Source organism: Paramisgurnus dabryanus, chromosome 16 (genome assembly GCF_030506205.2).
Source record: "Paramisgurnus dabryanus chromosome 16, PD_genome_1.1, whole genome shotgun sequence".
NCBI lineage: Eukaryota > Metazoa > Chordata > Actinopteri > Cypriniformes > Cobitidae > Paramisgurnus > Paramisgurnus dabryanus.
The window spans coordinates 24,113,092-24,130,977 of NC_133352.1; the positions used below are offsets into that span (position 1 = coordinate 24,113,092).

General features: G+C 41.0%; 1 protein-coding gene across 8 annotated transcripts in view; it reads left to right on the forward strand.

Moving 5' to 3' along the window:
- diaph2 (diaphanous-related formin 2) overlaps window positions 1-17,886 on the forward strand; it is a 505,065-nt gene that overhangs the window by 199,501 nt on the left and 287,678 nt on the right. For all 8 annotated transcript variants that reach the window (XM_065273074.2, XM_065273073.2, XM_065273078.2 and 5 more), the window contains one exon: window positions 4,064-4,178. In XM_065273074.2, the coding sequence (XP_065129146.2) occupies window positions 4,064-4,178 (115 nt within the window). The remainder of the gene's footprint in view (window positions 1-4,063; window positions 4,179-17,886) is intronic.

Sequence of the window (17,886 nt, forward strand, 5' to 3'; positions counted from 1 at the left end):
GTGACCGAACGGCTCACGGAGCAGGGTAGTATGTCTAGGTAGTTTAATGTCAGACTGAACCCATCGCAGAGAGGAAGTCTGCCGCGAGGCCCGCGGTTTTGCCGTTTATTAAAAGGGCAGAAAAACCGGGTATATATATATAAGAATGTACCAATATTCAGCGCACTGATATAGGACGGGACTGAATAAAGGGAGGTATTCGGGCCTCAGTATATTATAAACAAATTCGTTCTGCCTCTGATTCCGTCTAAACCAGAGAGAAATGACCAGGCAGACGAAAAATGAGCTATCTGAAGTGAGATCGGCTCAGGCCAGTAAAGCTCTATGATAAGTGTTTTAGCGCTCCAATAGAGGCGTGTCCGCCTTATCGAGCAGACGAATGAGATCGTGCCGCTCCAGGAGGGGAGGGGCATGAAGCTCTCTTATAATGAGTGTTCTTGGTGCTCCAATAGCGGCGAATCGGCCCTATCGAGCAGACGAATGAGATCGCGCCGCTCCAGGAGGGGAGGGCATGAAGCTCTCTTATAATGAGTGTTCTTGGTGCTCCAATAGCGGCGAATCGGCCCTATCGAGCAGACGAATGAGATCGCGCCGCTCCAGGAGGGGAGGGGCATGAAGCTCTGTAATCGTTGAACACTGGACAGCTGCATTTAGAGGCAGCGAGCCGTAATACCGCGTGCTAGCTAAGCCGTTAAGAGACCTCACCACTGTGGGGAAAGGAGCGAGGGACTCCGCGAGCGTGGAGCACGAGTGGCTGTGCTATGACAGAGACAGGGGCAGACCGCCCGTGTTTGCTTGTCGTATGCATCTATCCAGGTCTACGGTTCCCCGCTTGTTCATTTCAACAAGAGAGGAACGGCAGAGGGGAGCAGCAACACAGACAGAACAGCCATGCGTCGTGACGGTATCACCCGATGCACTCGGGGGATTAATATATGTGCCAGAGATCTCGCCACTGAATGTGAAAGGAGCGAAGGGACTCTGTAAGCATGAACGGTTGCGGTGTGACAGAACACAGGGGGGGTTAGTCCGTGTGTGCTTGTCTATGCATCCATCTAGTCTCATGGCTCGCCGTGTGTTCATCCCGGCGAGAGAGGAACAGCAGGGGGAGCACGAAACATGGATAAGACAACCAAAGCATAAGCGCGGTCCCGGCGTGGGAGGTGCCAGACCGGTAACGCGCTCGGAGGAAATTCATAGCAGAGAGGCTCACCGAGCCGCTGTGCTGGACGCTATTACAACAGCGCCTGCTCTTTTAGCTTATAGCTTTATATTAAAAATATTGATCTTACCGGGCGGCCGCAGGGGAGACCTCTCAGGTGTGTGTCCGCTGCACAGGGCTCGAACCACGGCAAGCGAAGGCTATCTTCGGTTCTCGGCCGGAAAGCGGCAGGGGAAGACGCTAGACCTGGACTCTGCTATCTTCGGTTCTCAGCCGGAAAACGGCAGGAGAAGACGCTAGGCCTGGACTCCGCTGCAGGGCTTTTGTCAACGGCGAGGTAAGGCTTCTTCTTTTTCTTCGGAGCAGCGAGAGGTTCGCGCTGAAGGAGAAAATAATGAGCTCCTGACGATTGAACCGCGCTTATATAAGGACGCGTTCCTCCCGCGCGCGGGTTCAAACGTCATTGGTCTGTACTTTGTACAGACGTTAACCAATAGGCTTCAGTCACGGAGTAAACAGGAGTTTCCCCCCATAGCGTCAGCTAACTGACGCAATGCGAAGTGAACCGTATTGAAAGGGAACACTATAATTACATTGGCTTACTAGAGACAGATCGGTTGCTTTTCTTTAGTGACATTCACTTAACGGTAAGGGTAAGCGATATTTGAAAAACACTTTGGAAAAATGTGTTGGGCAGAGTATCAAAACACACTAGTAGCCATTCAGCAGTTAGGGGCGTGCCTACAAATGATGTAGAGGATAGTGCACTCAGTTCTGTCAAACCTGATCAAATTCATTCAAGCAAGGACACTTACTTGCAACATGTGCATACGCTCTGTCTCCTGTTTTTAGGTGTTTGTCTGCGACCTCTGCCTCTTCCTCTTATCCCGGGTGTTAAACGTCGCGTTCCATGTGAAACGGAGCAAAACTATTTACATGTAAAAACATGCAGTACAAGTAGTAACTTACATTGCTTTTATTCATATGCAACATTGTTGCCTGGGTTGCATACGTATGTGTGGGCCGGGCCAATCAAAAAAGGGTCCAGATCTTTTTGGGGGTAGGGGTGTGTTTGATTTGGTGATTTGACTGTTTACCATAAAATGCTTACCCCACCTTTAAAACGCATTAAAGAAAAAACTAGCTGGATGACAAGAAAATAGCAAATATTTTAAACCATTTTTATTTAACACTCCAATTTTATTTAATGAGTTGCAGTTAAAAATCACATGCAGATATCTGAGCATGCTTTTTGTGTGCTGTTGGCATTTGAGCAATTCTAGCATTATGAATGTGACATTTTCAGTCAAAAACGTAAATATGATTTATCAAAGAATGTTTTTTTTACCGAAATATTAAAAGGGCCATGGCACAAGACTTTTTAAAGATGTCAAATAAATAGTGTCATGACCTGATCTCTCTATTTCTTGTCTTATCCGAGTTTGAGAGATTAGGTTGTGACAGTACGTGTCTGCCCTGAGAGAGTTGTGTGACATGCTCTTCCGCGGTCCACGTTTCTCTCAGGGTTCGTGAATTGTTTTCCGTTCCCTTATGTTTGATTAGCTCCAGGTGTCTGTTATTAGAACTCCCTATTTAACACCCTTCTGTCCTGTCCTCCGTGCGTTGGTATTCTTCTGTGTTCCCTGCTAAGTTTCTAGTGTACATTCCCATTCCTGGTCTTGTGTATGTTTATGTAGTTAAGTGTTTCCAGTGTTTATGTTAGTCAGTTTAGTTCTCGTGTTTGTTATTGTATGTTTTACCCCCTCGTGGGTGTTTTGGTTCTGAGTGTTTAATTAAAGTATTCTTTATTTTAGTCTGCGTTTGGGATTTCCTTGTCTTCCTTGTGTACCAGCCGTGACAAATAGTTGATGTCCCCAGAGCACATATGTGAAGTTTTAGCTCAAAATATCATATAAATAATTTATTATAGCAAGTTAAAATTGCCACTTTGTAGGTGTTTGCAAAAATGTGGCGTTTTGGGTGTGTCCATTAAAATGCAAATGAGCGGATGAAGTGCAAACACTGAAGTGCAATGATGGTGTTTTGTTGCAATTGAAACTCAATTGTGCTGTGAATAATTTTTTTTTCTCTCTTTTTATCTGCACTAAATGGCAGTGCTGTGGTTGGCTAGCGCAGATTAAGGGGTGGTATTATTATAATAAGAGCTCCTTATGACATCATAAGGAGAGCCAAATTTCAACAACCTATTTTTCATGTGCTTGTATAGAATGGTTTACCAAAACTTAGTTATTGGGTTGATCTTTTTCACATTTTGCAGGTTGATAGAAGCACTGGGGACCCAATCATAGCACTTAAACATGGAAAAAGTCAGATTTTCATGCCATGGCACCGTTAAGCCATCTGTTTATTTTTTCATAAACCTCTAATGATTGAATCCAGACATCAGAAAAATATCATTCTATACATGAGGGAAATATACATGTGCTATGTATGTGACAAATAAGGACACATGTTTTTGGGAAAACATACTTTTTAGGAATTCTGTGAATTAAAATGCACAGACCAGAAGCAAAAATACTCAACATGTACATAGGGGACGACTCAACAATAAACATTTGTAGATGAAAAACAGCGTTATGCATGTGACATTTCTCCAGCCTGGACCTGACAATTATGAAACATGTGCTTATCTAACTGAAAAATGGTTTAGTAAAATGCATAAAAATTTAACTCACATGGGTATTTAAACCATTAAATATTGACATCTGAGATATCTGTATGGTAAATAATTTGATTAGAACTTCATTTTTTTTATGGTAAGGTTGATATTTGGATGGAATCACTCATCTGTTTGTGTTTGTGTGTGTATGCTTAAGTGTGGATTGCTGTTTGTTTGCTCTATTCCTATAGTTGTTTGATGGAGTTTTTCTGTGCCTACAGATAGTGCCTCAGGAGATGGCGGAAAATTGCTTTTGGCTGAAAGTCAAAGAAGAGCGGTTTGAGAACGTGGACATGTTCGACCAGCTTTCACTCGCCTTCTCTTCCAAATCCAGAGGTAAGCACAACCTGCTCTGCTTCCACCTCTAATCACATATGCACACCTCGATTCAGATCCCAGACGCTTGTTTTATCCCACAAAACATTTGGAACCCAATCGTCTCTGCGAGATCTTAATTATCTTTATAAAGCTGTCTCCATTTCCCACTACTTTTCTTTTTTTAGGTTTCACCAATCAAATTTGCCAATTAGCAGAGCTGCAAAGTTGGAAGTGAACTTTATGTGTCAGCACTGAATCAGTTTACAAAGCATTCCTCTTTCTTCACTGGAACTGTACTTTCAGTGGCTGTGAGTTTCGATAGGAGCACAGGACAGACATGCTTGGTTAGCTTGGCTGCCTTTCCGCTCTATTGGATGCCCCTCGAGAGACGGAGAGTGGAAGAAAGAAAGGGAGAAAGTTAAAGTACAGAGAGTTGCACTCTTGTTTTGGGCAGTTTGTTTCACAGATACACACACTGTTTACTTTGCTTGTTTATTTACACTGCTGGAAAAGTATAAATGGTTGTTTCCTTTGGCAAAGCAGTGAGTGTGTACATTTGACAGTGAGTGGCCTCAGATGAATTTAATGCCAGTTTAATAAGGAGGCGGTTGCAGTGGTCCTGTCAAACACATTGAAAACAATTGAACACTTGAGTCCAAGGGTCACAGAGGTAAACTGGTCTAAGAGCGGATTGTGTATGTATCACTTGCACTTTTATACTTTGGGTTTGCAATTAACCCTAGTTGTTCAGATTTTAAGATTTCACACTTTACATTTGATAAACCATAGGCTAATGTTTTTACTTGCATAATTTATGAGGTTAATAGCAGCGGTTGAACAAATAAAGCGCGCAGCAAGAATGCAACCTGTTTTAATAACGCTTGTCCATCTGGGTAAATGTTGCATGTGGATTCTCTGTGGTTCTCCTAAGTCTAAAATCCACAACAAAAATCCTCACTCAAGCTTATGTGTTTGCCATCACTCATCAATATTTTTAACATCTCCCTCAGGTGATGAAACAAAAGCGTAAAAGATTCTATGATTGTACAAAGCACATGCATAATTGATGCATTAATATGCTTGATAAGATAAGCTCTGAGGCAGTTCTTTATTGGTTGTCTGCCTGCTTAGACTCACCGCTAGATTTTAACACCACAAGTCAGAGCTAGAATCACAAAAGAAGTGTTAACTTTGTATTGGAGCAGGGTTAAAAGTAGTACTAATCCCCATTTACAAGTAACAAGTGTGAAAGGCTGCCTAACCCAGGGTTAAAACTAGGGTTTGACAAGACATTAACCCTGTGTGTTAAGTGTAGTGTAAAAAGCACATGGGTTTGGTAGTTAGGGTGCACTGACATTATCCAAACCAAACCGCGCCCTAGCGTGTTTGACCCAGAAAGCCCGCTTGCAGAGATTGGCTCAACTGTTGAACGCTCAGTGTAATCGCATATCACGCTAAAGCACGTTTCAAAATGTGAGACGTCAGTTGGGCGACACTTATTAGCTTCATCTGCCTTCGTATAAACCTTCTGGTGCATGCATCATGGTTACGTGAACGTCTGAGTGGTGCAAGCGATAGACCGACTAAGCAATATGATCATCGTGTCCCAAACGACTCAAAATATTCCCAAACTTAACATTATGATGGGCTCCAGTGTTAAGAGAGAGAGAGCTTACTTCCTGTTTTCTTTTTAAAAAATCACAAAAGGTACAGGGTGAGTGCGTGCGAGTGGGAAAATCATGCTTGGGCACAGTTCAGTCTGGTTAGTAGGGGTGTAACGGTACGTGTATTCCTACCGGACCGTTTCGGTACAGGGCTTTCGGCACGGTGCACATGAATGCAATCTTTTGTGTGCGGATCATAGGTAATTTTTTTGGACATATTAAGTGACATTAAGTGGCGGAAGTCTCTGCGTTCAGCATAAGTCTTGTCAAACATATAACATAATTCGGCCCGCAGAAAGATTTTTTATTTACTTAGTTGTATTCGTTTGATTATTGATGTAAACGTTTGCGGGGTCGCTTACGTGTCGCGTCTAAAAGTACGTGTTAAACGCGTGTCAATGCGCTGTTTTGTTCTTTCAAAAGTGCATGAGAGGTTGCGGATCTTTCGTTGCTACGCAATCATGAGCCACGCTTTCTCAAAACAGAAAACATTTTTTGGTGGCAAAATTGTAGGCTGATAGTTCATAAATGTATTCAGGAATTGAATTTGTTAGTTTAGCGCAAGGTTTGAGTAAAAAAAGTTTAAGAGAAGGTTAAGAAAAGATTTACCTACTGTTATAAATTAATGTAAAAAAGTATGTTATTTAGTGGAAAACTTTGCAGCAGTATTTTATTTTTTATTCTTTTTTATTTTATATATATATATATATATATATAATTTATTATATTTAATAAAAGTGTTTAAAAAAGTGTAAACAAATTGTAAAAAAAGTTTATAGTAAAAAACAACCTTCAGTTTAATGTTTGCATTTTTTCCCTTACTGTACCGAAAATGAACGAACCATGGCCTCAAAACCGAGGTACGCACCGAACCGTGATTTTTGCGTACCGTTACACCCCTACTGGTTAGGTATCATGTTATTGTGCCCTAAGGGGCCGTTTACACAACAATGATGTTAACTGTAAACATGAAAGTTTTATGTGATAACAACGCCTTGTCTTTTTTGTGTCAACTACCTTAATGCAAATCTGTGATAACGGTGACGTCACAAGCATGCGTTAAGTCAAAAGTCTATAGGCATGCTTGAGTATAACAGGACTGTTGTTTGTGCGTTCATTAAAACTTCTCCAACGGAGTGAACAAAATGTTGTCGCATTATAGTCCAGGGTCAATTGTAGCAAAAAACCTACCTATTTGTGCGACCAAACAAAACTGCTCAATGCTTTCGTTGTCTTGATTGTTTGTATTTTTTGCCCCGTGGAAGTGTGTAGTGTAGTGTTACTTTACAGGGTAACATCTACTGCCATGGCAAACGTAATGCAGGGAATTTAGTTGACTTTGCGGATCCATGTAAACATTAATATTTTCAACAGTGTTGATGTGTGTGCCGAGATTTTTCATTAACGCAAACAAAAAACAGTTTTTCACTACATCATTGTGTTGTAAGCATAGCCTTAGACTGCTACCTCAGCTTCAGATAAAACGATTCCTCTTATCCTCCAATAATAATAGCAACACTTTACCCACAATTTTGTTGTGTTATGACAAGTAGTAACACTAAGTGTGCTCTTCATTGTTGTTTATGTGACTCTTGAATATAACTATCATCATATTCTCCTGCTGATTGCCACTGGGGTTTATACTTTCTCTTTAGAGACACAGACAGAAACACAGCCTGTTCTTTTGAAGTAGAAGAGCTTTTTGGATATAATTGTATTTAGGTTTCAGTCTTCTAGCTCTTGTATTGTTTCTTTAGCGTTTGTCTGCAAAGGTGTATGTTTTATAAGTAAGAACTAAGATGTTCCTCGGGGACTCATCTTTGACTCAGTTCCTATCAATTACGCCTGGAGCGTACCCACTGACTCAGCTCTTCCCAGGTCTTTTTCTGAACCCAAACTGCACGTCTTCATGAATGAAATATGCTTTTCTGTGTTTGATACATGCAGCGGCTCTTTTAAGAAGCTAGAACCCTGTGAATTGAGCTTTGAAGTGAGTTCGATGCGATTTGCGAAGATGGATCCATCGTGGAGTCTTCCACACAATGAATAGAACCATATATTCTTCAAATACTTTTAACTCATAGATCACATAAAGTTATTTTTTTATTGAATGGATAATAAACCTCAGAGCTGAAACGCAGTAGAGGAGATGATGAATATGGGGCGAGACAGAAAAATAGGATTTTTACTATTGGTAATCATACTGACTTTGAACCGTCTGCCACTTTATGAGCTAGTCCCAATATACTGTGTCTCTAAAATGCCCTTTCCTCACCTAACGTTTCTTGAGACTAGGTGCGTCTGGCCATCTCAGGGGATGAATTACTTTATAAGGCTTCGCAGATGCTCAGTTTTGCCACACGCTATAAATCCTTATAGCAGAGCTGGCAGAGCAGTCATTGGTCAAGACTTGCTTCATTTGTCTGCGCAACTGCCACTTTATTTATGTGGAGTTTGGTCCTCTAACAGGAAGCCGCGGAGCGTGCCTGACTTCTCGCTAGTGTTTACAGCTTAAGCGGCTATCTGGAGACTGTCAGATAATGAACATTGAGCTGAAAAAGGTGGTGCTTGGCCTCTGGAATGTATATACAAAGAAGAAGCCTCAGTTATCTTGTTTTCCCCTGGAGTCTCCGTCTAACTGGTCTTTGAGGTTTGATATTGATAAATGCTTAATTTCGCTTGCCTCTCTTATCCAGTGGACTGTGGCATGTCTTACTCAAAGGGCCTGCTGCTAAATAGCTTTTAACTAGAAAAGGAAATGCTGATCAGCAGGGATTTTGGTCTGATGATCTGGATCTGTCAAGCAGTTCAGACTCCTGCTGTATCGGAAATTTCTGAGCATGCAAGTCAGTGGTTGTTAACTGGTGGGTCATGACCTTAAAGTGTCTATTTGTCACTTGGTAATATGGAATAATATTTATTCAAAGCTCTTCTGTAGTGTATTTTTTATTTTTAAGAAATTAACCGTGAAACATGTTGATTACAACGGTCTTTTCTGTTGTTGGCTCCTTTTTACATTGGCATCAAAAGTCACCCCTGGTCAATATTGCTTCAAAAAACATCATCCATGCCAAAAGCCAGCCTGGGCTTTCTAAAAAATAATGCAGTTTTTTAGCCTTCATTTAAATCAACTTCTTTATCAGACTAAATTTTATTGTAATGTTGTTTTCCTTGTAGCCAGTTGCTTGGCCTTTTCACCCCCCACTCGGATTCTCTATTTCCCCCAGACTCTCTTCACTTGGTGGTATCAATCAATGGTTCTGCTTGTGTTTCTGCTTGGGGGATCAAATCGGATGCAGTGGTGGATTGAGTGTGTGGCATGGGCCGCTGCATTTGAAAAGCAATCCAACGCCTCCGCTTTTATGTACAGCTGAAATAAGATGGATGCTGGCAAAACTTGCTCCTCCTCTCACCCTAATAGGTTTTCTTCACCGCCGACATCCACTCTCGGGAAAATAGAAGTCTGACTCTTCGGCACGGTGATGACACGTATTGCTTGTTGCTTTTCAGATATAAACCACATCAGCGCCACTGTCCTCTTTAATGGTGCATCGTATGAATTCTTACCGAAATCTGAACTCACAGCAGCACCTGAGCACTTTTAGTCGCTGTGATCATACACACTCCTCCGTTTTCATGCTTGAAGTGCAAATTGAAGTTGAATGAAGTCATATGGTAGCTTTGTTGCTCTCTCGCATGCATAAACTCTCAGCAGTAACCTGAAATGAACAAGTGTATCGGGCACCGCATGGCCTTGCTGGTGCTTTGGATGGCTAAGCCGATAGATGAGTTTGATATGTGTGAGTTAGGTGAGGTGGTGAGGATGGCTCCTGGCTCCTACACACATGGAGCTCTAATGAAAATGTATTTTAATAATTGGTGTCATGCAGACGTAATTCTTGGAGAAGGAAGAGCTTAGGGCAACACTTGACCTCAAAAAGAAGGGCCATCATCATATTTGCCTAGTAATGACCAGTAAGCTTATGTTGAAAGAGAGAGAGATCAAAAGCTGGAGATAGTCCAATTGTGGGGATTTACATCTTCCACAGATTCAGCGGTGAAGATAAATTCACATTAAAGCAGTGCTCTGTGTGTTATAAAGGAAACATTACTAGAAATACTTTTGTGTTAACTTTGTTGTAAATGGTATTGCTTCTGTCATTTTGTTTATATGGCTTACGGGTCTCTTTTCAAATAGAGCTTTTCTATCCAAATGTGTAGCTTTACTGTGTGAGCTTGTAAGTTTCTGGCACATAAACGTCTTTTAATCTTTACCAGAGGTGCCAGTGTCAAGTGAAAGTATCAGGCACATGCACACTTGCTCTAGCTGTGGTTTTTGTGTATAGAGAGTTTGCAATTAGTGTGCACAATTTTGTGTGCATATTTATGCGGTGCTTCTGTTTCTGTGAACATTCAGTTTTCAATCACGTCTTTTTAGATCATCTGCCAGCTGTATAATGCATCAATGATGACAGATGCCACTTCTCAAAACATGGCTTTCTTTCAAGATCTCAGCTCCTTATCTTGGTCCCCAAAACCAGCCAGTATTTCATCAAATTCTCTCTGAACTTTCATCCACAAATTTAACTCCGCCCTCCTCTCCAGTATCCTTGTGTGCCCTCTCAAAACATCAATTCCAGCCTTATGCAAGGCCCTGAAATGACCCGAGCACTGTCAGCCAAAATGATTGAAATCGTTTGACCGATATGTCTGTCAACATCGGTCTTGACCTGTTCAACATCAAAAGCCTTGGATGTATGGCCCTCTATTTTGCTTCTACCAGAGCTCCTAAACCAGGGCTTCTCCTGCATATCTGAAATGCTCACTCAAATCCCTACACCGGCTGTTAGATATAAGAGAGATTCAAGGCTCCCTAAAAGGATTTGTGCTTGAATTGCCCTTTTGTTAGGTTCAAGTGAAAAAGCGATAATGACGTCAGTAATTGTTTTTTTGTAAATGGACGCCGTATGCATTTGCCGTAAACAGAAATATGAAAATTAAAAATGAAAATAATGTCATTAAAGGTGCTCTAAGCGAATTGAAGCGTTTTAGACCATAAAACATTTTTGTTACATACCGGAAAAATCTCCTCACTATCTGCTTGCTGCCTGTCCGCTGATCAAACTGTAAAAAAACGCGATCTCTGTAGACAGCCCAGGCTTCACAAACGGCAATATCAACAACTGGCCAAACCTAGCATCACAAAACAAAACAAAGTATTCCAGCCAATAAACGACAAAAAGGATTTGGGGGTGGGGGTTGGGCGCGTTCATGAAAGCACGGAAGGGAGGGGGAGGGGGAGGAGTTAGCTACGCTCCGTCTGTTTGAAAACAGTTTCAAACATCAACAATAACTAACGTCTCGCAGATTCGCTTAGAGAGCCTTTAATGACTCACCCTCTTTGGAAACACAGGTTAAGATGTTTAGTCCCAGATCTTTCTGACCCTCCATTGAAAATCTATGTACGGTGTACTGTCCATGTCCAGAAAGGTAATAAAAACATCATCAAAGTAGTCCATGTGACATCAGTGGGTCAGTTAGAATTTGTCGAAGCATCAAAAATTCATTTTTGGTCCAAAAATTGGCTTCTCTTCCGTACGTCATCAGCCTCAATGCAGTCTCGTACGCACGGTTCACAACAGACCCGGAAGAGAAGCCAATGCTGAATAAAGTCGTAATTTTTGTTATTTTTGGACCAAAATGTATTTTTGATGCTTTAACAAATTCTAACTGACCCATTGATGTCACATGGACTACTTTGATGATGTTTCTATTACCTTTCTGGACATGGACAGTATACCGTACATATATTTTCAATGGAGGGTCAGAAAGCTCTCTGACAAAATTTAAAACATCTTAAACTGTGTTTCCAAAGATGAATGGAGGTCTTACAAGTTTGGAACGACATTAGGGTGATTCAGTGATGACGTTATTTTCATTTTTAGGTGAACTATCCCTTTACCACTGTTACAACTATACAATGTTTTATTTTAAATATTTGTTAGTAGATGTATGTGTAGAATGATGTAGAAATATTGCTCACATTTATTACCAAAAAAGTATTATAAAATGTTACCAGTTTTCTATACCAGGGGTACAACATAAAGGAGAAGCACCACCTTATTCAAGTTTTGCTGATTTTCATTCAAGCCAATCCTTTTATGCCTTGCAGCATATGAACACGGACGAAACAGAATTGTTCTTCAGCCTGGCTCATATTAACAGCTTGGTCTTAATGCCACAGTAAAATAATAAAGGAGGCTTTTGATAAGCAGCATGCTAAAGCGCTTTGAACAGGGGGTTAGATCATTCCACTTGTCTCCCCTAAGGACAGAGCTGTTTATTGCTGATGCTGTTTATTGCGAATAGAAGCATCTGCCAGAGCAGCTCTGTCCACATGATTCTGGCCCTCTTCCTCATTCTTTCCTTTTTCTCTTTCATCATTCCAGAAAATCAGTCATCCTCGGACATCAACATGTCCATCTGGACCCAAGTCTATCCAGTTTTGCACTGAAAACTCAAGCACACACACACACACACACACACACACACACACACACACACACACACACACACACACACACACACACACACACACACACAAACAAACAATGGTTTGATGGGAGTGCTCTTCTTCTCATCAGATCACTACTGTTTTTGGCACCTGCACTTTGATAAAAGTAGCATTTGGTCTTTGCCTCGTCAAGCAAAATTGGTATCCTTGCCAGATTTTTTTCATGACCTCAAGACCATATTTACACACTCACTTACAACATCAATGGCTCTATAGGGTTTAGTCTCTTTTAATTCCACTTGGCTGACAGCGGAGGACTTTATCGAATTTTGCAGCGTTAATACAAAAAATAGAGAGATGCTTTCTGGTGGCTTGCTTTTGAAAAGAAAGCAATTTTTCTAATTGCTCGCATACGTGGGGCCAATTTGTCTCAATAAAGCCAATGTGGCCTGTGCTAATTTTTCTCTGTTTGCCCACTGCGCTCCGATTCAGCTCAGACCCACTGTATCGCTCATTTTTTCCGTACTCTAATAAATCACATATGCAGGAAAATTAGATAGTTAAATATTAATGGGCTGTAATGAGTTTATTGTGCATTAGAGGGGCCACAGGGGGTGACCTGAATACAGGATCCTGTGAATTTTGAAAAGGATGCCCCACCGTTCCTAGATCATATCACTACACTGTGATGTCCCACTGACTTTAATCATCTTATCTCAGAAGGGAACAATTTGAGCAACCACTGCACTTAACAGCCCATTCGAAAATACATCCACACCATGCAACCTGTCTCAAAAAAACTGGAAAAACTTTCAATGAATGCTTTGTCTCACAAGTCTCCATTTGGGGAATGCATGCGCGGAGCAGGTTTTTGGCATTGCTTGTTTAATGTGGATTTTAGTGCAGCCACTGGTGTTACTGGTTTCCTTTTATCTGCTTGATTTCCCCTGAGTGAGTTTAAGGTTAAGAGGCAGGGTTTTTGTACACTACAGTAAGGGGGAAGTCCAAATGGGCTTGCCATGGTCTGTGAAAAGCTGTTATTATATGCATGCAGTAGCCTAAAAATCTTTGCACTGTAGATGATTTATACCGTAGTAGACTAACAAGTTCTGACTATACACATCCTGACATGAGTTTTCAGAAAGGCAAAAACACTTTTCATTGGTTATGAACACAAAAATGTGTAGCTTGCAATTTACAATAAACTTTTTTATTGATGCTTCAAAGAAATAAAAGTTTGTTAATGAGAGATATGCTTTTTACGAGCTTGACGCTCGTTTTTACTGGTGCGTCAACACGGCAAGCGTCATGTGACAAGAACTTACGCTCCAGCCGTTTTTAGGCGCGCCATGTAAAGAGTTTTTTTTACTGCAGTGCTCTTTATCTTATGTTTGGTGCAGTACTTTAACGTGATGGCGTAATGAATAGCCCCTACATTACCCGACCATTTACAATATTTTTTGTCCCTATGTGGTACATTAATAATCAACAACCCTTCGAAATAGGGACCTGCCATCCACATGCAACCTAGAGGGAATGAAAACAAGTCGGAAGTCAATAAAAAACAGAAAACAAAACCAACAGAGTACTGAGAAAGAAAGCACATTAAAGTGGCTTTGGTCTCCTGGGCAGACGAGTTAAGGGGAGGAGCTTTTTTCTTTCTGCCGTGAGGTTTGACAGTGTGAGACAGTTTATTTGGACTGGAGAGACATCCTCTTAGGGCCTTGCAGGGGGTGCTGCATCAAACCTGCTTCCACAAAAAGACATCCCAGATACAGGCATGGGGACTTTGCCACAGTTCGGATCTGCCCCGGAGAGATGTGCCCCGCTCGAGGCATGAAGATGGGAGCGTTTCTCCCGCTGCTGCGGTTCTGCGACATTAATGTGCATATGTTAATGGAGTTAGCTACGCACTGTTTCTCCGATGCCAGGCGAGGTTGTAGCTCTGAGGGAGCTGGCACAAATAGAAGCTTACATCGCAAATAATAACGTACTGGAAAAGAATAATGTTTGGAGATTGATACTCAAGTTAATATTTTATGTTTATACACACATTAGCACAGGATGCATCAGTTTTTATCTTGTTAATATGTCACCCAGCATTCTATTGCATTCGCAATAACTTGGTTTAGTGTTGAACCTAAACATTGTTTACAATATACAGTCCTTGCAAATGCTGCAGACATTTTTACATTGCTTTCCAAAACTTCAGTGACAGCTTCTTCTATATGCATTTCTGTTTTATTTACTTTACAAAAGGCTTCGTTTTTTTCCCGGTCATGTTATCGGTGGTAATTGCCTTTTATAGTCTAAACGTTATCTAAACGTTATACATTTCCCAGACTGCAACTTTATTGGCTGTTCAAGCAGTTTGACTCCTAATTTCCATACAAATCAAAACTGGTGCAGAGTCCAGATCTCTGATGTGATCTCTCGCTGCTCTTTGGGCCCATGCGGTGACGTCTTGCGTGTAATTTGTTGAGGTGGAATTGGTTCATGGTGGCAAGAGAGTGCAGAGATAGGTCTGAAGAGTAAATATGGACAACGTCCTCGCTGTCCCCCCATTTCATGTCTGTCTGATGCTGCATGCTCAAGATGGAGACTTGCTGAATATCAACAACACACTCTGCGGCATGAAAAGCCTCTTCTCTAAGGAAAGCCGAACGTAGAGCCCAGACAACCGCACAACCACCTTTCCCTGATTGGATACCAGCTTTACGAGACAGTTTGGGGAAAGAGAGTGAGTTTGTATAGGGGATTGGAAAGAAATAAGAGAGCGGGCTGTCGTGTTGAACGAAGATTACAGAAGACAGTAGGAAAAAGAGGAGAGTGAGATAGAACAGCTACAAATATATAGGAATAAAGGTGGAGACAGAAAGCTTTAACAACTGGTTGTAGAGAGAGAAAAGGAACAGTTAGCGTGTCATGGAATGTGCATGTTCTGTTGACTCTGATTTAAGGCTGTGCGATCTCTGTGGTTCCTGCTTTCTTTTTTCTCTGTCTGTGTCTTTCTCGTATTCATTCCACCATTATTTCAATAGTTTTCTGTGAACTCTAGGGAGAGTTTCAATGTCCTCTTGCTAGCACAGATCTGCTTTTAATGTCTTAATTGATGTATGAGGGCCATATGGCCTGGCAATCTAACCAAATGTCTGGCATTTTGACTCTTATTTGTTTCTGCTCTCGTGATCTTTGACCTCTTGTATCTTGACCAGCTCAAAGCAACACTCTTAAGAGAGAGAGAGAGAGAGAGAGAGAGAGAGAGACGTTTTTTTTTTAATTGTTCATCAACAGATTTTCCAGAAAGCATTCTGTATGAATTTAAATAATCACACTTTTCTCCCTCCAAAGTTTTGACGTGTTTTATTAAAGGAATATTATTCATAATGCTATTAAGTGTGTGTTAGATTATGTAAGATAACCATTTTTTTAAATAGTTGTCTGTGGGATTGTGTCATGATCCTGCCAGTCTTTCATAGTTATTCATAGTAGTTCATGGTCATGGGGCAGGATCGTGGCAGTACCCATGTTTTGTGTGGCAGCACATGGCCTTTTGTTTGGGTAGTGTGCTGCTGTGTCTCGTTTATATCCCCACCCCCTTGTCTCCTCGTTAATTATTCATTATTGGTTAACTACCATCACCTGTCCTTCCCTCGTTGTCTTGTTTAGATTTCTTATTTAAGGCCCCAGTGTGTTCTGTCCTGTGCTGGATCGTTTTGTATGTTTGTATGATTGCTGTTTGTAGCAGCTCAGTCAAAGTTTCTAGTCAAGTCTGTTAGTCTTTGTAATTGTCTTAGTCAAGTTAGTCTAGTCTTGTGTGTAGTGTCATCTGTTCCTGTGCTGTTTTCCCCACGTGGGCCTTTGTTTTTGATTTAATAAACCCTGTTTGAGTTCACCGTTACCTTGCACTTGGGTCCCGTTCTCTGTGAACCATGACAGATTGTAATCGGACTGTTGTATTCATAGCACTATTTATTAAAGCGATACTCCAGGGAAATGTCACATGTTTTATTAAAAAAATGTCCTTTCGGTTCAAAACTTTATAATTGTAGTAAACCGAGACCAGGAGGCCAGGGAACAACTTCTGACTTTAATGCCCCCAAAAAGTGCATTGATCCTTCATAAGCCAAATGGCTCCAGGGGGTTAATAAAGGACTTCTGAGGGTAATTGATGTGATTTTGGTTAGTTAAATGATAGTTCACCTAAACATTAACTCATTTACTCATAAAGTTATTTTAAGCCATGTTTGTACCCAAACAAGCACCATTTTCTTTTTTTTTATCTCTTTATACTATAGGAGTCAATAGTGCTTCTGTTTCCTGGTTAATTAAAAATATATGATCTTTATAACAACCATAGACTAAAAAATATGGACGTAGTGTTTTGACGTCACCTTTAGGTTTGTGAAGAGCATTTTTTTCAGCTTAAAGCAGGGCTCAACATAAAGGACTGCCCGGTGGCCCGGGCCCAGCGTGAGAGACGTCCGTGCCAGTAAACAGTTTACAAATTAAGCAGAAAAGTAGGGAGCCTTTTTTCGTTGGAATACATCAGTTTTATAGTTTACTTTTGAATTATTATTTCTAAATATGTGACAGACACTGATTTTAAATTAGACAGGGCAAGTGAAAACCAAGACAGTATAAAAAATCTTTGGGTTGAGCCCTGTTAAAGTAGTCGGTGCCTGCTGTCGCCATCTTGGCCATGCGTCATCGGGCATCCCTTGCGGATAACCCAAAATGGGTAAAAATGCGGGACGTGAGTAAAGCTTAGGTGGCTGGTTGCTGAAACCACTTAAGTGATTGCAGTGGCGGTTCACCCGTCACTCAAGTGGCCACACCCCTTAATTATGCAGAATTTTAAGGCTTAATATAATTTAAACGTATAAGTTACAAAAAAATACATATTATTTTCTACTTTAAAGTTGTATATTTTAACATGGAGGTCTATGGGAATTGACTCCCTTTTGGAGCCAGCCTCAAGCGGCCAGTCGATAAATTTAGAGAGATCGGATGATTGCCCCTCGATAACAGCCTAAGGGTGAGTTTATGATGACAGAATTTTTATTTTGGAGTGAACTATCCTTTAATAAGAATGTGCAACATTTCATTTATTTATTTCATTTAGTCTTTCATTTTTTGTAAGGATGCTATCTCACCTTCCCACAAGAATCTGCTTTCTTTGTATCTGCCTCCTTTAGGCCTAACTCCCACTATAAGACAAATGCTGCTCACTCAGCACACACTTTGTCATTATTTGTTGGACTCTTAAAATAAAGAGTAATGAGTTTCTATCTTACACAAATTACTTATGTCTCTCTTGCTCAGAGTCTTCTCTCCACTTTTCTAAGGTGTTGGTCAGTCCACGGCAGTCAAGCAACGGAAACGGTTTGTTTATTGTGTTCTGCTTTAGATGCTAATTCAAGCCTCCATCCTGGAATGAATTTTTCTCATCTTGTCATTAAATCCTTTCGTAGACAGCTACGGGGAGCAATTTAGAAAGCATTTCATCATTTGTGACTGCGGATGGGATTGACTTCAAACTTTGATC